A 23,256-nucleotide genomic window follows, 5' to 3' on the forward strand; every position below is an offset into this window, starting at 1 on the left:
AGTGTTTTTGTATGAGAAAGGAAAGTTGGGTCTTATATTGAACAGCTGTAATATTTTGAAGAGAAACATATGGCCGTTCCCCCCGCTGTAGAGATGAAATAAGAGATGAGGAAAACAAAGCACTAGACAATCAGTCATTGGCTCCAGACTCAAAGCTGTATTGAAGGACACTGCTTGAGGCTGTAAGGTACTGACAGATGTTCCAACTGCAGAGACAAAATTTCCTCCACAGGAAAAGGATTTATATAAGTGATCTAATTAAGAGCTTTAAGCAGATTGTTCGCCCTTTATGGCATTTTCGGAAACATTCTTCAAAGTGTCTTGTAGCACACTAATACTTGTGCCTGAGTGATTGAATTAGATTTTTCTCACATGTAATACATCCCTGATTAACTCAAAGCTTTTGCCATCCTTGTCACACAGACACATACAGGTAGTGGGTAGGGCTGTCTGTCAAGCTAATTTAGTAAATTTGCTTAAACAGAGCACCACCAGACGTCATCAAAATCCGTATTTGCAAATGATATCCTTGCAAATCATTCATACTTGCATGTATTAGGGTTTGGTGGAGATTTGCTCAAATTAATTTCTCCAACTGTCCCTGAATCAAAGCAGCTGTGTTTGCAGCACCAGTTGGTGCAGACAGCGTTTTATTATAACATGAAGCAAGTCAGCTATGAAATTAATTCCACCAGAGGAATATTTCTTTTACAAATGTAGCAGCTACTGTGCATCTGTGTCTGTGGCCTATGACTGTACAACATTTATTGACTCTGGAAATGTACAGACATCGACTTTGTTGTGCTACCTGTCTTTCCATATCTATACATATGAGTGAATTATGAATTACAAATTATAGTTCTGCATGAGGGTGGGTAAGTCCTGACAACCTTGGGTATTTTTCTGCTGTCTTATAACACTGCACTATCTCATTTTGAGGTAATTATAATGAATGTCAGTTCAAACTAATCCATGACTGGTGCACTGGGTATAGCTGTTTTCAGTTTTTTGAAGTGTAAAATTATGCATCATGTTGTACAGCAGGGACGTGCAGTTTGTATTTCAGGCTTTCCGGCATCACACTTCAGACAAGGTTTCCATTTTGATTATGGATTTCTGGTTATTCATAAATTATAGATTTGCTTTTGAGTCTTATCAGTTCTAAATCAAATACATTTCCACCTCTTTCAGAGGTGCTGTCATGTATGAATGCACGTGTTAGATGCAAGTGGATCGTGTCACGGTTCTGACAACATACAGTACCAGCACTGGAAATGAATAAGAAAGAGTACAGACATAAACAGGGTAAATTCATTCATTTGCATTCATTATTTATCCCCTAGTTATAGGTCTGTGAATCAATTTCCTTTCAAAATGTTACGTAAACATTGACATTAAAATGTCATACATGGAGGACGGTGCATGAATCTGCATTTGAAACATGCAAGCACACTATAAGCGAGGTGCATGCTGAGTTGATAATTTACTCATAATTTACCAACCCAGCTAACGCACAGCACATTCAAGTGGGAGATTTACTGTATCCTGTGGTATGTGTACGGCAGTTACTTGAAGTTGAGCTGCATTAAATTGAAGAATTATCTTCAAAATGGTCTTTTCAAACATTTTATGGGACTTTTTTTCAGAGAATGCATCAAGCACCAATAACACAGCAATGCTTGTGCATTATAGCAGCAGGCAGCTGGGAGCCTGTAGTTGCTGGTGAATATTTGATGAGAGAATGGATCCTCTCCCTGGGCAGGTCGAGTACAGTGTGCATACTCAATCGCACACACGAGAACACACTGACACACACATACACATATGTACACACACACTCTCCAGGTGGTACAGTTTCTCTGCTGTTCCACGGTCTTACGCCAAGCAGGTGCCAGTGAAGGTGATATCAGAGTGTACTGCACAACTCCCCAATGAAAAGCACACCAGAAAGTGATGCCTCATACTCTCCATCTTTGAAATCATCGGGACATACACTCACGCACACATACAAGGTCATCCTCTCTTTTTCACCAGTAGCTTTCAAGTGGTGAGAGAGGAATACTAAGTTGAAAACAAAGTCTGAAATGTGCATTTTTTTAATGCTTTAGACCATTCATTCATATTCACCACTATTTGTAGAATTCCACTCTTAGAGAGCAATATTTTTGAGTGTGTTGTACATTTATTACAAACCTTTTAACAGGTCTGATTGATTTTTTTATGTGTTTACTGCTGAGTGGTACTTAAGTGCAGACTTTTCAAATTAATGTTCACTTAAAACTGCATTAGCATAATTTAGCATAAAGGGGGGACACAAATCTGTGGGACACAATGTTAATTTCGATGAATTGAAGTAAATTTACAGGGAAATGAATCGAAGCCAGCCCAAAAGTGGCAAACAGTAAATCAAATATTTAAAATGCTATGGTTTACAACAGAAAAGGTTAGCAGTAAAAGTGTACGTGATGTGTAATGCTGAATGGTAAATAGCCTTGAGAGGTGTGGACACTGATCCATAAATCAGAGATGGCACTGAAATAGGGGTTAATTTTACTCATGTATTTGGATTTCTTTGAAAGAAAAATATGTGTACACCACCCCTCTGTTCTCTGAACAAAGTTAGCCTCTGACACTGTACACTGGTGAAGCTAGAATCCTCACGTAGTCTAAAACCCCATCTTCTTTTACACCTCTTCAATTATATACCACCTGCTGTCTAGACCTTATCACTGCAACTCTGCAAACATTCTAATGTCCATCTACTGCTGAACAGCAAACAACACTACTCTACTACCAAAAGCAATATAGAGTAGCCTATCTTGGACTGCATGATCACCGTTACAGCTTTGTCTAAACCACTGCTGGCATGAATACATTTTGGCACTTGCCATCACATTTTAATATTAGACACTAATGGCAACAGGATACAACTGTTGATGAAAGAGAGACAGTGGTGTTTGCCATTTCCAGTAAAGAACATCACAATATTAGCATCAATGCTGCTGCAGCTCTGCTGTGTTTACCTTGCTTTTCTTTGCCTTGAGACTGATTTTGTTCTCTTACTGTATCTTGACCATTTTTACCGGGTGTCCTCATTTCCATGATCACACTAGATGTATTTTTATCCTATCTACTCTCATTTTTATTCTCCCCTACCCCTCTCTCCTTTGCCAGTCTGACTCCGATCAGCAGTGATTTCCTGCTCACTGATTTGTAGGATTTAGGGGCGTGAACTGTGTTATCCATAGAATTCTACCATGACATGGCAGCTGAGGGAGGGGCTGGTGGGAAAAGCCAGATGAGAATAGGGGAAGTGACGATAAGGGTGGACTCGTGCCTTGTGGACACTGTTCCTTTAAGAGTATTTTTAGTATGGCAGATAGCAGTGGTCACTCGTCAGGAAAAAAGACTGGGTGGCTTTAGAGTCTTGTGCAGTGGCCTTGCACAATGCTGAGAGAAGAAGAGAGAAGGCAGAGCCCAAACCATTCTCCCTTGTGACACATTTAGCAGGCTGCCAAGGCCTGGTAACTCTACCTGCGTATCATGCACGTTCTAATACAATCAAGTTACAAGTCAATTAAATTGTTGGAACGTTTATAATGTGTGGCTTGAATTTGTCCATGAATAAACAGGCGTTCAATTGGAAAACAGATGCACAATGAGAATGGAAATCAAATTTTTTCAGCAATTTACTTAATTTTATTTGAGAGCCAGTTTTAAGACAATGAACCACTACACCAATACCAATATATTTGTATGATCAAAAACAATGTGATATATCATGTCACCAATTGTATCTTACCTTAAATGCTACACTTGAAACAACACTGTGACCTTTAACTTCATGTTCGTCATTTTCATGCATTCCAAAGTTCTTTTGGTCCCCTCTTGCCGTGAGTCCATATTTTCCCCTCCTCAGGGCAGATATGTAAATTTAATGACACTGGCAAAGTGTGTCTGATCAGGTTACTGTATAGATTACATGGTGACCCTGCCGAACACACAGGCACAGAGACCTAGAGACCTAGAGAAGACTACAATTCACCTAAATGCAGGCTACTGCTCAACACTGCTCCGGCTCCACTCCCGAAAAAGCCATGCCAGGGAAAAACTGCTTTGCCTTCCTTAAGGGTCAGCGTCAGAGGTGTGTGTTTTTGCAAACAATTTCCTTTACTAAAATACTTTTGGAAAGATGCGATTGGAAGTTAGTGCTTGGCTGTTGTTGTTGTTGTTGTTGTTGTTGTTGTGAAAGATGCAGCCTCATCCATGAGAATTACAGCTGTGGGAGTTAAGACCACTAGGCAGCATTATGCTTCAGTGTGCCGGCTTAATTAAAATGACAGCACGATAAGTACTGCTTCTGAGCTCTGTTTGTTTAAGTTTGTTTGTGTGTGAGAGAGCCACAGAGGGAATGAGTGAGAGAGAAAGAGAGTGAGAGAGAGAGGAAAGATGTGTGTGTGGGTGCCACAGATCAGGCTTGACAGTGCATATAAGAATACAAATGGTGTAAAAATGTGCTGTCTTTCTAGTAGTTTATGCCTGAGTGAAAAGGCATAGCAGCAGAGGTGTCTGGTCAGCTGTCAGACAGGACGTGCCCTTTTGTCTATAGTAATGTTTGGAAGATGGAAATCAGTACATTAAAAGTTTGCATTAATGGACTCTGGGTTTTTTCCAGGGCTACAAGGAGGACTGATGGTTTGCACTGCTACCTCTTAGCAAGCAGATCCTGCATTCAAACTTGTTAGGTTTCCTCCCACAGTCAATAGAGGTTGTTTTGATGGACTGAACTACTAAAAGGTCTATTGGTGTGAATATATTTGTCCAATTCCAGATGTAGTCTAGCTCTCTGCCTATAAAGACCTCAGTTCCCAAAATCTTGAACAGGATAAATGTCTTGCCAAGGAGGTCAACTTCCAGTTGAAGCTACAAAACAATTATACACAAGCCTAAAGGCTTTTCACTCAACAGATAACCCTCTTTATTAACACTTCTCATTCTGCTAGCCCAGCCTTTTCTGGAACACTGTGGATCTTAAATAAATACATCATGTAATATCAAGGGGCACATACAAGCTTCTGGTTAACTAACATCAGTTTTGTGTCTCTGTTAGTTCTGCTAAATCACACCACAGAGAAAGAAGCAGACTGAGTGATGCTGGTTCAGTGCTTGAAGTTCGTGCTGGGACTTCTTTGGATTTTCTTTAGGAATCTGCTTGAATGGATGGAAATCAAAACAAACTAATGCTAAAAAAGGCTTTGAAAGAGAAAAAAAACTCTGAATTAATCCACTATGCCATGTGGTGAAGCGGAGACAGAAACATTCTGGCGGAAGATGTTTTAATATTCAGTCTTTTTAAACCGTTCCCGATGGCTACAGTTCTTTTCACTCTTCAGCACACACACAGAAGCAGACAGTTCATTGTGTGGTCCATACAGTATGTATAGGTGATGCTGTTCAAGTAGGCCTATATGACGGTTTAGCTGTGCGTGCGGAGGGTTTGAGTCTGGTCTGGCGCTATCAGAGAGTGCGTGGGAGAAAGAAGGATGGTGACAGAGGATATTGTTGTTATTGCATTTAAACTGACAAGCAGGGAGAGATCAAAAGAAAAGAACATGATGGCGCCGCATCTGGTGATTGCCTGCTGTCTTATGCTCTTACATAACACTGTTGACTGACAAACACGACTCACTTGTGGATGAAAACAGTTTAACAACATCAAAAACACTAATGGCAAACTGAGATTTGTCGACGGCTGTTTGCGCACAATCATGTGCTTTAAAACAACAAACCAACAAACAACCCACAGTTAATGTATTCCCCTCAAAATATGTAGTAGTCTACGTGTTAAAGACACTGATAAAACATACAAATACATCTCCCACCATACAGTTACATCTCAATCTGTGAAGATGATGACATTTAAGGACGCTACATTGACACAAGTTATTTTCTGATATTTCACAAAAACAGGAAGCGGATCATTGCTTTAAATGTCTATGATCTTCGTGTACCAGATTGTGAGGATGAGGTAGATTTAAGCAGTCAGAGATTTCTTAAAGGATTTCCTGCCCATGTATGAGCCCACAGCAAAGTTACAGCCTATATCCCCAGATGGAGATTGTGCTGATGAATGTTTCCTGTGTGTCCGCGTGTGTCTGCGAGCCAAATCTGGCACTTTCCAAACCGAGACCATAGCTATTCTCCCGCTCTGCTCTCACATCACGCATGACGCAACTCTTCCACACGCCCACACAACACTTGCTCTCCATCCTTCCCACACAGCTCACTCACACTTACCACCTACTGAATGGGGGGTTATCTACTGTATGTTGTGTGTAAATTTGCGTGTGTGTGTGTATGTGTCACATTTCCTCTGGTGATGAATAATCATAGCTGGTGAATTATCCTTTTTATGGCAGAATGGTAAACTATTGAAGTGAAAACTTTTTTATCCCATTTTGTGGTGCATCCTCCTGTTGCTCTTAAATCAATTTTATGACTTTATTATGTAAATCAGTTCAGAGAAGTGTAGAAAGTAAATGCTTAATCCAATGCATCTGGGTATAAATTGTGTTTGTTTATGTTGTGTGATTTCTTTCCAAGATAATTTTGTAGAGAAGTTTATATTAAGATATCAGCACTTCTAAAGGATCACAGTCAGTTCATGGTTGGACAGAGGTCTCAGTATGTCGAGTCATTTGGCCTAAGCTGGAAGAAAGAGTTTTTTTGTTTGGTTTTTGTTTTAACACTCTGACAGCCACACAGGATAAGATTGCCCAGATTGTCTCTTCAAATCACATCTGCTCTGCAGAAAAACTCTTGTGGGAGAAAGAAAGCCAGAGCAGAAAGAGGAGACAAGTTACACAGACTGAAGCGCTGCTTTGTGCCTGTGGGTGTTCACTTCCTATTATATACATCTCCATTAAGATCTATAATACAACCAACAGCAACAATCTTTAATTCAGGCCCAAGAGGAAGTTTATGGGGGGTGCAGCAGAATAATTGCTGTAGGCCTACCCTGAAGAAAGGTTGGCCCAGAAAGTATTTGTATAATGTATAATGTGTAAGATGTCATTATCTGTAGACAGTATATGCCCAGATATTTTTTCTTGAAACATAAACTTAAGTCATGTCCAAAACTAGCAGCTGTGTGGAATGTATTCAACATACATTACTGTGCATTATAGGAGGCAAGTCTTTATGGATGGAAGAATTGGGTGTGCTGAGTTGACAAAGAATAAATATGAAAAGGCCATTTTAATGACAATTCTGAGACATATTGATTTCCTGAAATGATGTTGTGCAACCCTGTCTGCTCACTGGGGCTTAAAGACAGATGTTTAAGATGTGTAGGATGAAGACAGATGATCTGTCAGTGTGCTGATGACAATATTTCTTGTTTCATCACATCGGATATAGACAAATAGCTTCATTAAGACAAAGGGGACACATGGCATGATCATATCGTTGTGAGTGATGACCTGCATGCAACCACACACAAATATACTGTATGTCAATGTACCAGTGGAGTACTTACTATAGCCTGGTATCTACAAGCAATCCACACATTATTAAATGCCTCAATATTCCTCCCTATGCCCAGTGTGGATTATAAAACAGAGGACAGGAGTGGACATCATCATATAGTGTGATGGTTCCATGACCAGTATTTGCATATACAATGCAAGTAATAATGAGAAATGGAATTTAAAGGGATCTGAATGTGCTGTGTCTGATATCTTTCTCATGGCTTAGCGCACTTGAAGCTGAAATCACATTATCTCTCTAGCCTCCTACTCATGATCACCACAGTGACATTTCAAATATGTCAACAGTCGCTGAGGAATTGTGCAACACATGCCCGCCGTGGGTAAATCTTAAGGTCTCTCCGCCGCTGATCACACGTGACTCCGGGGAAGTAAATCGCCTTGTCCCCTTTAATTTCAATTTCCGTGCGTGATATATATTGTGATCACCTGTCAGATGCGGCGCCTGCGCACTGAAGCAGGAGGCGGAGTGGATGCTGATCGCTCTCTATCTGCTGCCCTGTGCCCTCCATCCCACGGTGATCAGACAGACACGGACAAGGGGGGATATCCGAGGAGGTTTTGGGCGAGGATGGGGAGCCAGATCCGCCTCGGATAAAGGTAGTTTTTCCGTCGGTTTCACCGGAATACCGCGCTTAAGTGTTTGACATTGTGACCGTGGAGGGTGAAGGATGCTCGGCTGCAGGATGGGAGGAGATGAGCGGGGGGACACGGAGCGGATAACAGATGGTATTTCGGGAGATGCCACCGATTACATGGCTTTTGCTGGGTTTCCTTGCTTGGTGTTGTCTGGTTTGAAATAATCCAGGGTTGTAGCCCCCAAAATAGACTATAGACGGAATCTGAACAAGCTCCTGGTCAAGGGCACACAAATGGGTGATAATGTGTTTTTTAAATCTCCACTCACGCGTGCGCTTGGAGCTGTCACCACCTCGTACCCTCTGCAGCCTTATGTTGACGGCTCTAGAGTGATCGGGCGTAATGCATGCTGCTCTTTCATTACCATAAAACGCTGTTGGATTCATCAGATCCACTTATTCGCTGATGGGTGTACGATTGCTGCTCGTGGGCTGAACGTAGGCTAGTAACACGTTAATCCAGCTGTTATCTTTAGAAAGACATTTGCTCGTCACAGCTTTCATAAATCCTAAATAAAAAAAACTATTAGAATTCACTTCCCATGTTATTCGATGGGCCCCTACCCGGATGTGCCTGCGGTTTCTCCAGAGAGAGCGCTAGATTTCCCATGTTTACTCGTCTTCTTGCTGCTGTAAAACATGTCCTGCATGAGATTTCTCACTGCACGACACTCGATGCCATTTGCTTGACGTGCCTTGACTGAAACCCGAGGATGTGATGAGCAGAGGAAATAGAGCTCTTTCACGGTGGAAGAAAAATAGTCATTCGGACTTGCGAATCCACCTTGATTAGTGGATATGGATTTTGTAGTAGCCGGGTCTGCTGAGAGCTGTAGGCTATCAGTCTCCTGTGTTTCACATTGGCCCGTGTTGTAGTGCTGGGCTGTGGGGGATTGCCGTGGTTTGTACACGCTGTGATCAACAGAGCGGCTCTGACCCTGTCCATGGTCCTGAAAGCAACAGTCGGAGCGGAGTATATCAGAGCGAGGCTGCACCATTAATGGATTTCTCTGTATACAGGCGACGATTGCTATGCAAATGATAATCGCTTCAGCCGGGATGAAAGTACATTTTATTTATCAGGCACTGTGGTGTAGCAGTTTCTATACATTGACAGTGTATTCAAATGTTAATTCCACAATTGTAATATGGGAATTTAGATAAAGATGCACCTTTTTAAATGCCAGTTAACCACATGATATTATGTAACACACAGATGCTCTCCTAAGTTAATTACATTTCTGTCTTAATATGGAACTTAGCTCCTGGACCATTTATACCTCTGCATGCTGTTTTTATTTGTGTTTACCAGATAGCATATTGGCTCACAGTACTGTAAATGATGTTCACAAATTCTACTACTCTATTTTATCAACCTCCTCTCTAGTCTTGTCACTTCGCACTTATTTTCTCTCTCTCTCTCTCTCTGTTTGTCATGCATTCAGGAAGTCTGATGTAGATGCCGAACCAGAGGAGAGTCCAGGGAGCAGCAGCAGCAGTAGCAGCAGCACTGGGGCTGTAGATGCCCTCTCCACAGCTGCAGCCCCAGCCCCCCCTCAGGCCTCCGTGGGAGAGCCAGGACAGAGAGGAGACAGCTCCTGCTCTGACTCTGACAGTCCTGTAGAGTCCAGCTCCTGTGAGGAGGAGGAGGACGAGGAGGACGAGGACGAGGACGAGGAGGAGGAGGAGGACGAGGAAGGGGAGGAGGAAGACCCTACTATGTTCTCCTCAAAGTTCCTTAGCGGGGCCAACCCCCTCAATGCTGTGTCCTCTGCTGTGAATAAGTTTGGTTTATTTGGAGATGATGGGGAGGAAGATAAAAAACAGAAAGCTCCTCCCCAGCAGGGGGGTAAGCCACCGGGACAACAGCAGCCAGGGGCGGGCCCTGGGAAAAGCCCTCAACAGCAACAGGGACCCCAAAAATCAGTCCAAGGCCCCTCTATGCAAAAGGGCCAGCCATCTCCTAAACAAGGATCACCACAGCTGCAGGGGAATGGACAGGCTGGACCCCCAAACAAGCCTGGTGGGCAACAAGGTGCTCCAAAGGCAGGGACACAGCCTGAAGGCCAGTTTAAAGGAGAACCACAAAAAAATCTACCTAAAGGCCCACTGCAGCAGGGTTCGCCTAAGCCTGGAGCTCAACAACCAGAAACTCCAAAGGCATCATCTCAACAACAGGTTCCATCAAAGACAGGGATACAACAACAAGGGCCTGTTACGACTGGTGCACGCCAGCAAGAACCTTCAAAGACTGGGGGGCAAGGGTCTGCAAAAGCTGGGCAGCAAAAAACTGGCTCACAGCAAGGGTCACCTCAAGTAGGACAGAAACAGCAGGGATCACCAAAAATTGGACAGCAGCAACAGGGGGCGCCTAAGGTTCCACAGCAACAACAAGGTTCACCTAAAGTTGCACAGCAACAGCAGGGCTCATCAAAGGCGGGACAACAGCAGCAAGGTCTCAGGACTACAATCCAGCAGCAGTCCTCTGACAAGCCTGGGCCTCAGCACCAAGGCCCTGGTAAACCTGGCCTGTCCAGGACAGGGTCTTCATCACCAGGAACAACCAAAGCCGCATCTCAGACAAAAGCAGTAGCTAAGTCCCTTTGCCCAGTGTGTAACACAACAGAACTTAATATGCATACCAAGGAACCACCTAACCATAAAACCTGTACACAGTGTAAGACTGAGGTGTGCAGCCTGTGTGGCTTCAGCCCTCCAGACTCTGATGTGAGTATTGACTCAGCATTTTGCCTTTGTATCATTTCTTTTCAATTTTCTCACAATGTTGCTTTGTTCATATTGAATGTGCATGCATTTATGTCTCTGGTTCTGTCTGATTGACAATTGATTTTTCCTTTCTCTTCAGAGCAGTGTTAACTTCATTAAACATGAAGCTTTACTGCATAATGAATATGATTTAGATTTATTATTATGCAAAATATTACAGTATAATATTACTCTAATTATTATTATTTAAAATTACCAACACTTTTCACAGGCTGTTAAATATAACATTAAATTAACAATGTTATATGTTAGAAGAATTATTTGTGATGCCATTTGGCTGTTTTAGCTGCATATATTCTCCTGAACATTTTTACATAGAAATTTCAACATTGTCAAAATGTGTTTATGTCTTTATTTTTTGTATAGGAGCGTGAGTGGCTCTGTCTTACCTGCCAGATACAGAGAGCTCAAGGAACTTCTGAACCGCCGGGACCGCCGATGAAAAAGTCGACACCCAGCAAAGTCTCTCCTGCTCAGAACCAGATGCCATCTTCTGCTGCATCTGTCAAAAAAGAGATGTCAGCACCAGGTTCACCTCAGAAAATGCAGTCTGCATCGGCCAAAGTGCCAGCCAAGAGCGAAGCTGCTAAAGGACCAGATAGTCAAAAACAGGCCAGCCCAGCCCCTGTGCAGAAAATGACACCTGAGACCCGGAGAGCATCAGGGTCTCAAAAACCAGACCAGGCTAGTCAAACTGGACGCAAGCAAAGCAGTGCCACCACAGCTCCCCAGCAGGAGTCAGGAGGTTTATTTGGCTTTGGTGGTGGTGGTAAGACTGAAGCTACAAAGCCACAAGAGTCAGTGACAGGGAAGATGTTTGGTTTTGGTTCATCCATTTTCAGTTCTGCATCTACTCTGATAACCTCAGCCGTTCAAGATGAGCCCAAATCCACACCACCAGTTTCTCCCAAAATGCAGACTGCAAGGGAGAACAAATCACCCTCTGTGAAAAAGTCGGAGCAAGACAAGAAACAAGAGCAACCCCAGCAGGTAAAAGCTTCTCCCGCTGGACAGCCCAACATGGACAAAACTCCATCAGAGACTCTAAAGGCTGCAGCAGCAGTTTCCCACAATGCTCCTAAAGCAGGCAAATCCACCTGTCCAATTTGTAAGGTTGGGCTCAACATGGGCTCAAAGGATCCTCCTAACTACAACACCTGCACTGGATGCAAAAGCACTGTCTGCAACCAGTGTGGATTTAACCCCATGCCAAATGTTTCAGAGGTAAGACATGTGATATTTATTGAGACAACTTATGAATGAAATAAGAGCAGAAAACGGAGAGGATAGGACATTTTTGAAATTTGTCCTCAAAAAGTCACTGTATTGTTTTATAATCTTGACAGATGACTGCTTTTGTTTCCTGGGTGGTCAGATAGACTCTACAGAGCCTGTCAGATGGTCCAATCTGTGTTGTCACATTATTCCTTAAGTGGCTCCAGAGTGTTTACTACTTAAATACAGTGCTGTAGCATACTCATTATATTTGTGAATTGAGCTCTTTGATGTTCAGAGTGGTTGCTTAAATAGTTGTTATTTTATTGTTTGGAGAATTATTTCTCAAATGGAATACCCTGCCAATATAAGATACTGTACAATCAATTGGAGTAGTAATTGTTCTCTGTTTTTTTTTCTGTGCAAAACTTTTACAATGTTCAATCACTGGGTCAAAGGTGCAATGTTGTGAGGCCCTTTTAATTCCATATCCTACTTGCAGTGCCTAGTCTCTAAGCAGTGAGAAGGCTGTGTGTCAGACCATTTTGTCAGATTTGGCAGATGACAGCTACATTCACATGTAAAAGCTACACTCACATGTGAAAACATCTCTGGTGGCACTGTCTTTACTTTTAGTCTCTGCTTTTAAAAGTAAAAGAAAGGAGTGCTATGTGATTATTAACTGTTTTAACAACACCTAATAATCTTTGTCTTATATAAAATTCAAAGAAAGTTCTTAATCAATGCTTTGAAAACTATTTCAAAGTTCACTTATTTGTTGACTGTTCACACTGTGTTAAATACTGTTGCTGGAGTTCAGTCAAAGAGACTGACTTCAAAAGCTGCATTACTAACCACGTACAAAACACACATGCACACACACCCCGGAGGATTAGCTCGTTACCTTATCGGGAATACCGCAGCGTAAATGGACATAGCATCTTCTAGACTATCTGAAGCACAAAGGACTCGACACTTGACTCTGTAATTCAATGCACAGTTAGTAGGCTACCTTGCCAAGGACAGTGCATGGCTATTTGATCTCGTGATACTGCTGGCTAAAGCAGTGGTGAGCCAAGACCAGGATGAGAGAACCTTCTGTGCATTTTGCATATTCTGTTAAAGTGCATGTCGTATAGTCTAAACCACTGAAACACACACAGCAGCAGGTGGAGGGTTTAGCTTTTTATGAGCTAACACTTACACATTTGTGATAATAGAATAGTTAATTGTATTAAACTTTAAACACATTCAATTAAATGAAAACATCTGGTATGTAGTTTTCTTAAATAGTGTGTTAAGTAGTGGATGATAACAAAAGCACAAACAAGCAATAAGCTGTGTTGTGTCTTTCTTACATCATACAGCTTATCAAGATTAAATTTGCCTCATCAGCCCCAAAATTTGAATTCTGCCTTGATCTTAATTGCTGTAACTATCTCGAGGGCCCATACAGTACACTGTGCTCCATATATTGCCATGTGACTTTATGTATTTTTAGGTGTGTTTTTCTGTTCAGAAAAGGGCATAGCACTTTTGTTCCATTTTCACTGTTGAACTTTAATTATGATAGGCATTGTAAAACATATCTCTGCATAATTTGTTCTCTTTTTTAAGGACAAGGAGTGGCTGTGTCTAAACTGCCAGGTGAAACGAGCCACTGGAGCAATTGAACCTCAGAAGGATGCATCTTCAATCAGTGCATCAGCAAAAAAGACTACTCCAGCGCAGGCGACATTACAAAAAACATCTGCACCAGGCTCTCCTCAAAGGAAAGCATCTACACCAGCAGCACAACCAGCCAAGGCTGAGCCTGCTAAAGGACCAGACAGTCATAAACAGAGCAGCCCAGCTCATGGTAAGAAAACGCCTCAGGAGAACCAGAAAATTGGTCCTCAGAAACAACCAGACCAGACAAGCCAAACTGCACAAAAGCAGGGAAATGCCACTGCAGCTACACAACAAGAGGGGGGGTTCTTTGGTTTTGGTGGTTCTAAAAATCAGACTGATGCAGCAAAGCCCGCAGAGTCAGTGACTGGGAAGATGTTTGGTTTTGGTTCCTCCATCTTCAGTTCTGCATCCACTTTGATGTCCACAGCTGTTCAAGATGAGCCCAAAACTACACCACCAGTGTCTCCCAAAATGCCTGCTGCAAAGGACTCAAAATACCCCACTGCCAAGAAACCAGAGGAGCAACCCATGGCCAAGGTTCCTCCATCAGCACAGCTGAAAGCAGACAAACCTCCATCTGAGCCGCCAAAGCAAGCCTCAGCTTTCTCAGTCATTTCCAAAGCAGGCCATTCAACCTGTCCTCTATGTAAACTGGAACTCAATGTGGGCTCTAAAGATCCACCCAACTATAACACCTGTACAGAATGCAAAAACACTGTCTGTAACCAGTGTGGATTTAATTCCATGCCAAATGTTAAGGAGGTAAGATAATATGAATATTGTAGATAACGGAAAAGCTCCTTGAACTGTAATTTCTGTTTTGTAATTTTAGTAAGATTCTAAACTTTTTTTTTTTAATATTTGCTCTGACATAGGTGAAGGAGTGGTTATGTCTCAACTGCCAGATGCAGAGAGCACTAGGAGCATCTGAGCCTCCAGGAACTCCCATGATGAAACAACAGGCTTCACCAAAGAAAGTCACTGCACCTGCCAATGCCCTAAGGAAGGAAACTCCCCTGACAGATAAACCTGAAAACAAAGACACCCCAGCACCTGCTGAATCTAAAATGAAGGAGACCTCTGCACCAGGCTCTCCTCAGAGGAAAGGGTCGATGCCAGCAGCACCACAGGCCAAGGCTGAGGCTGCTAAGGGACCAGAGAATCAAAAACAGGCTAGCCCAGCTCCTAGTCAGAAAACTCCGCAAGGGGGGCGGAAGACAGGTCCTCAGAAACCACCAGACCAAACAAGTCAACCTGGACGTAAGCCGAGTAATGCTACAGCAACAACACAGCAAGAGTCAGGGGGCTTCTTTGGATTTGGTGGTCCCAAATCTCAACCTGATGCCGCAAAGCCTGCAGAGTCCGTTAGTGGGAAGATGTTTGGCTTTGGATCTTCCATCTTTAGTTCTGCCTCTACGTTGATGACCTCAGCTGTCCAGGACCAGCCCAAGACTACTCCACCAGCTTCTCCCAAGATGTCTCCTGCAAAACAGATAACATCCCCTGCTGCCCAGAAAAAAGAAGACCAGAAGAAGCCAGAACAACTCCAGCAGACCAAGACAACCCCATCAGTACAGGCCAAAGTGGACAAAGCTCCAACAGAGCCACCAAAGTCTGCAGCAGCTCCCCAACCAGCTGTCAAACCAGGACAATCTACCTGTCCACTCTGTAAGGTCGAACTCAATATTAGTTCAAAGGAACCTCCCAACTACAATACCTGCACTGAATGCAAGAACACTGTCTGCAACCAGTGTGGATTTAATCCTATGACAAATGTTTCAGAGGTAATGATAAGACCTTTTTCCCAATTTACTTAAAATTATAGTAACACACAAAACTATGAATTAAAGTAAAATGTGACAAATCATAATTGAGCAGGAATACACCATGAACTTTGTGAAACATATTTCGATGTGGAGAAGTGAATGTAGGTCTTAAATGTTGTATATTTTAAATTGATATATTTTCTTGTTGCAGGTAAAAGAATGGTTGTGCCTGAACTGCCAGATGCAGAGAGCTCTTAATTCATCTGAACTCACGCAACATCCTGTGAAACCTCAGAGTCCAGCTAAAAAAATGTCTCCTTCTGCTGCAAATCAGAAAACAACAGCTCCAAATCAAATTGAAACTGTTAAGACAGATTTATCAAAATCTGACGTACCTCCTAAGAAGGAAACTTCATTGCCCGATACAGTTCAAAAGAAGGGGAGTCTCACACCGGGTTCCCCTAAAACACAGACAACAGCAGCAGCACAGGCAGCTAAGGTTGTTGAAGGACCAGAAAATGGTAAACAGGCAAGTCCAACTCCTGGTCAGAAACCTATGGATATCCAAGGGGGGTCAGGTTCTCAGAAACCATCTGATCAGGCAAGTAAACCTGCAGTAAAACAGAAGGAGAAGACCCCGGACACAATTCAAAAGTCAGGAAGTCTATTTGGTGTGAGTGCTCCCAAACCAATACCTGATACTTCAAAAACAACAGAGTCTGTGACTGGCAAAATGTTTGGTTTTGGCTCCTCCATTTTCAGCTCAGCATCCACTTTGATATCATCCACTGTTCAGGATGAATCACGTACAACACCACCAGGCTCACGTAAGATGTCTGCACCACCTCAAGTCTCTCCCAAGATGTCTGCTACCCCGAAGATTTCACCAAAAAGTACGCCAACAGTTTCTCCCAAAATGTCGCCAGCAAGAGAGCCCAGAACTGTCGCTCAAAAACCAGAGCAGGAGAAGAAACCACAGGAATCCCATCAGAGCAAAGAGGACAAAGCTCCATCACAGCCACCAAAGACAGCCACAGTCTCCCACATGCCCCCTAATGCAGGCCAGGCCGCCTGCCCACTGTGTAAGGTCGAGCTGAACATTAACTCCAAGGACCCTCCCAACTACAACAAATGCACTGAGTGCAAGGCAACAGTCTGCAACCAATGTGGATTTACCCCCATGCCTACAGGAGAAGTAAGTGAAGGACAAGATCTATTTTCTCTTTCTTTCTAAACTGCATGCATTTAGACTGTATTTACTGTTGTACATTTAAAATTGTATTTGTAGATTGATCAATGATCTATAACCATTTCATATGACATCATTGATGTGTGGCGTAGTTCTCAAATACTTTGTTTTTCTATATAATTGGGCTGTAGTAAATTACTGTAACATAACCTGGTGTACTCTGTATTTTAGGTAAAAGAATGGCTATGTCTTAACTGCCAAATGAAAAGAGCTGTCGGCGCATCTGGGCCTGTACAGCCTCCTACAGCCCAATTGAAGGAATCATCCAAACCGACTTTGCCTCAAAAGAATGACAGTCAAGGCCCTGCTGTTCAAAAGAGGGAGAATGCAGAACCAGTCTCACCACAGAGAAAACAGTCTACACCATTAGTGCAGCCAGGCAAACCTGGAGCTGCTACTGCGCCATTAAAACAGGCTAGCACTGCATCTGATCCTAAGACACTACAAGAAAAACAAAAGACAGATCCAGAGAAGGTGAGCCAAACTGGACGTAAGCAGAGTAATGCTACAGCAACAACACAGCAAGAGTCAGGAGGCTTCTTTGGATTTGGTGGTCCCAAATCTCAACCTGATGCTGCAAAGCCTGCAGAGTCAGCAAGTGGGAAGATGTTTGGCTTTGGTTCTTCCATCTTCAGCTCTGCCTCCACGTTGATAACCTCAGCTGTCCAGGATCAGCCCAAGACTACTCCACCCGTTTCTCCCAAGATGTCTCCTGCAAAACAGATCAAGTCCCCTGCTGTCCAGAAAAAAGAAGACCAGAAGAAGCCAGAACAACCCCAGCAGACCAAGACAACCCCAACAGTACAGGCCAAAGTGGACAAAACCCCATCAGAGCCTCCAAAGGCTGCAGCAGCTCCCCAACCAGCTGTCAAACCAGGCCGGTCTACCTGTCCACTCTGTAAGACTGAACTCAACATTGGGTCTAAGGATCTACCAAACTACAATACCTGTACTGAATGCAAGAACACTGTCTGCAACCAGTGTGGATTTAACCCTATGCCAAACGAGGCAGCGGTAAGACTTGAGATAATGAATATGCTTTTGTGTGTGTGTGTGTGTGTGTGTGTGTGTGCGTGTGTGCGTGTGCGTGTGCGTGTGCGTGTGCGTGTGCGTGTGCGTGTGTGTGTGTTTACAGTTTCATTTAACTGCTGACTGGCTATAAAGAGTAACATCACATTTCTTCTTTTCTAAATGTGTCTCTCATTGGTTCTTCATTGTGTTCAAATTTTGAAAGCCTTTGTTCATTATTTTTCTGGTATATTAAGCTTTGAAATTCTAATTTACCCTCTGGTACTAGCTTAAGTGTGTAACAGCTGTTGATATTAACACTGGATTATACACAATTTACCAAACAATATATGATAGAACCTTTTTGTGCTTTTTTTGTTAAGGTGAAGGAGTGGTTGTGTCTCACCTGCCAGATGCAGCGGGCTTTAGGAGGAACACAGCCATCACAAGCCGTGCCTGTCAAGTCTCAGACAGTAGCAAAACCTGAAAAAAAAGACATCATCAGCCCGGCTGAACAAGAAAAGAAAGACTCAAAAGAGCCATGTTCACCTCAAAGGAAACCATCTGTAACAACAAAGCCTGCGACAGCTGAGGGTGCTAACAGAATAGAGGGTCAGAAACAGGTCAGCCCAAGTCCTTCTCAGAAAATGCCACAAGAGTCCCAGAAAACATCCGGTCTTGACAAATCACCAGACCAGACAAGGCAAGTTGGACGTAAGCAGAGTAATGCTACAGCAACAACACAGCAAGAGTCAGGAGGCTTCTTTGGATTTGGTGGTCCCAAATCTCAACCTGATGCTGCAAAGCCTGCAGAGTCAGCAAGTGGGAAGATGTTTGGCTTTGGTTCTTCCATCTTCAGCTCTGCCTCCACGTTGATAACCTCAGCTGTCCAGGACCAGCCTAAGACTACTCCACCCGTTTCTCCCAAGATGTCTCCTGCAAAACAGATCAAGTCCCCTGCTGCCCAGAAAAAAGAAGACCAGAAGAAGCCAGAACAACCCCAGCAGACCAAGACGACCCCAACAGTACAGGCCAAAGTGGACAAAACCCCATCAGAGCCTCCAAAGGCTGCAGCAGCTCCCCAACCAGCAGTCAAACCAGGCCAGTCTACCTGTCTACTCTGTAAGACTGAACTCAACATTGGGTCTAAGGATCTACCAAACTACAATACCTGTACTGAATGCAAGAACACTGTCTGCAACCAGTGTGGATTTAACCCTATGCCAAACGAGGCAGCGGTAAGACTTGAGATAATGAAGCTTTTGTGTGTGTGTTTTTACAGTTTCATTTAACTGCTGACTGGCTATAAAGAGTAACATCACATTTATTCTTTTCTAAATGTGTCTCTCATTGGTTCTTCATTGTGTTCAAATTTTGAAGGCCTTTGTTCATTTTTTTTTTTGGTATATTAAGCTTTGAAATTCTAATTTACACTCTGGTACTAGCTTAAGTGTGTAACAGCTGTTGATATTAACACTGGATTATACACCTAGTTAGTTATACACAGTTTACCAAACCAAACAATATATTATAGAACCTTTTTGTGCTTTTTTTGTTAAGGTGAAGGAGTGGTTGTGTCTCAACTGCCAGATGCAGCGGGCTTTAGGAGGAACACAGCCACCACAAGCCATTCCTGTCAAGTCTCAGACAGTAGCAAAACCTGAAAAGAAAGACATCATCAGCCCGGCTGAACAAGAAAAGAAAGACTCAAAAGAGCCATGTTCACCTCAAAGGAAACCATCTCTAACAACAAAGCCCGCGACAGCTGAGGGTGCTAACAGAATAGAGGGTCAGAAACAGGTCAGCCCAAGTCCTTCTCAGAAAATGCCACAAGAGCCCCAGAAAACATCCGGTCTTGACAAATCACCAGACCAGACAAGGCAAGTTGGACGTAAGCAGAGTAATGCTACAGCAACAACACAGCAAGAGTCAGGAGGCTTCTTTGGATTTGGTGGTCCCAAATCTCAACCTGATGCTGCAAAGCCTGCAGAGTCAGTGAGTGGGAAGATGTTTGGCTTCGGTTCTTCCATCTTTAGTTCTGCCTCTACGTTGATGACCTCAGCTGTCCAGGACCAGCCCAAGACTACTCCACCCGTTTCTCCCAAGATGTCTCCTGCAAAACAGATCAAGTCCCCTGCTGCCCAGAAAAAAGAAGACCAGAAGAAGCCAGAACAACCCCAGCAGACCAAGACAACCCCAACAGTACAGGCCAAAGTGGACAAAACCCCATCAGAGCCTTCAAAGGCTGCAGCAGCTCCCCAACCAGCTGTCAAACCAGGCCAGTCTACCTGTCCACTCTGTAAGGCTGAACTCAACATTGGGTCTAAGGATCTACCAAACTACAATACCTGTACTGAATGCAAGAGCACTGTCTGCAACCAGTGTGGATTTACCCCGATGCCAAATAAGTCAGAGGTAAGTAAGATTCACTCAAGATGTACATATAAATAATATATATTCCATATATCTATTTTTTTCCTTGGGGATTTACTTCAAATTCAATACAGAAATATGTATTTTTTTTTTATCATGGCATAAGTGTTTTACTGACACTTAACCAAATTATATGACTTCCCCACAGATGAAGGAGTGGTTGTGTCTAACTTGCCAGATGCATAGAGCTCTTGCAGAAGCCGAATCTGTTGAGCCTCCCCAGGCATTACCTAACAAAGTGTCCACAGCTGCTGCTGCCCAAAAAGACACCACTGCCAAGAAGACAGATGTTATTTCCACACAGCAAGCAGAAGTGCCAGACAAGAAACAAAAGGACACTCCAACACCAGGTGCACCACAAGAGAAAGAAGAAAATACAACCGCATCTCAAGCAGATATTACCAAAACATCAACCACTGTCTCACCAGCTGTTAAAGAGACCCAAGGTACTGTTTCAGCCCTAACAAAAGAGGAAACTGGTTCACCACCTATCACAGAGGTTCCTGCCTCCACTACACCTCCTATGAAAGTGACAACAACTGTAGCCTCAGATGTCAAGAAACAACAGCCTGCCCAAGCTCCCGCTGTCATCTCAGGCACTGAAACTTCTGTTGAGAAGAAGAAGGATCTCACTCCACCAAGCTCTCCTGCAGCTAAAGGGGCATCAGAAAAGAAAGAAGAGAAAGCTGATGAAGTAAAGCCCCAACAAATCCCAGACAAAGAATTAAACCTTGCTGAAAGATCTCCTGCCCAATCAGTTCCTCCAGCAGCACAGGCAGCAGCACCTCAAGAATCAGGACGATTCTTTAGTTTTGGCAGTCCTAAATCTCAGCGTGCTGCCTCACAAACTACTGAGGCAGTGACTGGGAAGATGCTGGGATTTGGTTCATCCCTTTTCAGCTCTGCATCTACTTTGATAACATCTGCAGTTAAGGAGGACTCCCGTACAACACCACCAAGCTCCCGAAAAATGTCTGCTCCAGCACAAGTCTCTGCCAAGATGTCAGTATCTCCAAAGTCCACCCCTCCAGTTTCGCCAAGGATGACTCCAGCAAAGGAGACCAAACCTCCTTCTGCCCCGACCCTACATCTGGAAAAAGCACCAGAAAAACCTGAGCAGGCCCAGGCTCCTCCATCAGAGCAGACCAAAATAGACAAAGGACCATCAGAGTCTGCAAAACTAGGCACGCTTCAAGCTTCTACTCAAGTGGGCCAATCTTGTCCACTCTGTAAGGCAGAACTTAATATAGGTTCCAAGGATCCCCCCAACTACAACACCTGCACTGAATGTAAAGCCAGTGTCTGCAACAAATGTGGATTTAGTCCTATGCAAAACATAACAGAGGTAAGTAAATTACCAAAAACTTTCCTGTTAGTTATAATGCATTTATATTTTAATTTCTTGTATTAGCTATTGAACTGCAGCATTTATTTGTGGCTGGAATTTTGATGTGAAAGGGATCACACCATTATGTAATTGTAATTTTTTTTTCCCTGTATCAGTTTATCTTTGGTACATTTATTTCCCAAGCACATCTTGGCACCAACGGATTGAAATATAGTTTTGAGCTTGTGTTTATCACAAATGCAAATAATGCCCCCCATGTTATGTGTTTGTTTTTCAGGTGAAAGAATGGCTTTGTCTCAACTGCCAGATGCAAAGAGCACTTGGTGCTTCTGAACCTCCAGGTCTTCCTATGATAAAATCCCAAGTTTCACCAAACAAAGATGTCCCTGCCACAATACAGAAGAAGGAACCCCCAATTTCAGCTTCTAAGGAAGACATCCCTAAACCAACGGCACCCAAAAATGAGCTTGTTAATGTAGTCACAACCAAAGAAATGGAATCCCCAACTCCTGATGCTCCAACGAAGGAAATTATCCCTCCAGCTGATTCATTGCCTGACAAGACTGTTCCACCCTCTGTCACAAAGACTGATGTGTCACCAGCTACACAAAAGCGTTCTGTAGACACATCCAAGGGAGAACCTAGTAAAACACAGCAGCAGAAGACTGTAAATGCTACTGCTAGATCAGAGACAGGAAGGCCATCCCCGCCACAGGCTCCAAAATCTGGGACCTCTCCTGCCAAATCTGCACCACCACCAGCTCAGCCTGCTAAACAGGAATCAGGAGGCTTCTTTGGCTTTGGTGGTCCTAAAACACAGCCTGCTGCAGCCAAGCCTGCCGAGTCAGTGACAGGAAAGATGTTTGGTTTTGGGTCATCTTTCTTAAGCTCTGCATCCACCTTGATAACCTCAGCAGTTCAGGATGAACCTAAGTCTACACCACCATCCCCACGTAAGCTGTCCGCTACAGCACCTGTGTCACCTAAAACTACACCTCCAGCATCTCCTAAAACCATACCTTCAAAGGACACTAGGCTCCCTGCTGTCCCGAAAATTGAAGAGAAGAAACAAGACAAATTACCAGAAAAGGCTCCAACAGCAGGACCAGACAAATTGGATAAAGCTCCATTAGAGCCCCCCAAGGCACCAACAGACATCCAAGGGGCTCCAAAAGTAGATGGGTCCACCTGTCCACTATGTAAGGTCAAACTCAACACAGGGTCCAAGGATCCTCCCAACTACAACACCTGTACAGAATGCAAGACAACAGTGTGCAACCAGTGTGGATTTAATCCAATGCCAAATGTGGCTGAGGTAAATCAGCATCCCTATCATTGTTTACGGACCTGAGGTGGCCATATGTAATTTGATAGTTATAAAATTCTTATATTATTGAAGTAGATGTACAGGAAGCTTGATGTTGATCACTTTTGAACTGCATATTAACTATTAAAACAAGGAGATTTAATTTGATACCGCATAAAGCCATAATTGAAAAATAACACATACATTGACATACAATGGTTTACTAAAGCGAAATATTTTAAGTTTTTTTTTAACTGAACTGAACTGAGCTGAACTCATTATGATTTA

At 43.2% G+C, this 23,256-nt stretch overlaps 1 protein-coding gene across 3 annotated transcripts in view; it reads left to right on the top strand.

Moving 5' to 3' along the window:
• The first annotated feature begins 9,634 nt into the window (after positions 1–9,634).
• Positions 9,635–23,256, top strand: part of pclob (piccolo presynaptic cytomatrix protein b) — a 54,892-nt gene continuing 41,270 nt past the window's right edge. Inside the window, exons 1-9 of one of the 3 annotated variants that reach the window (XM_085779379.1) lie at positions 9,635–10,912; positions 11,339–12,196; positions 13,805–14,620; positions 14,734–15,642; positions 15,836–16,819; positions 17,045–17,887; positions 18,265–19,119; positions 20,463–21,659; positions 21,940–22,977. In XM_085779379.1, coding sequence (XP_085635505.1) covers positions 9,905–10,912; positions 11,339–12,196; positions 13,805–14,620; positions 14,734–15,642; positions 15,836–16,819; positions 17,045–17,887; positions 18,265–19,119; positions 20,463–21,659; positions 21,940–22,977 — 8,508 coding nt within the window. In that variant the 5' untranslated portion in view covers positions 9,635–9,904. Of the gene's footprint in view, positions 10,913–11,338; positions 12,197–13,804; positions 14,621–14,733; positions 15,643–15,835; positions 16,820–17,044; positions 17,888–18,264; positions 19,120–19,441; positions 20,297–20,462; positions 21,660–21,939; positions 22,978–23,256 lie in introns of all 3 variants that reach the window. The other 2 variants (XM_085779378.1, XM_085779380.1) reach the window with 2 other exon arrangements.

Source organism: Trachurus japonicus, chromosome 6, assembly GCF_045865225.1.
Source record: "Trachurus japonicus isolate A0001 chromosome 6, Traja_1.0".
Classification (NCBI taxonomy): domain Eukaryota; kingdom Metazoa; phylum Chordata; class Actinopteri; order Carangiformes; family Carangidae; genus Trachurus; species Trachurus japonicus.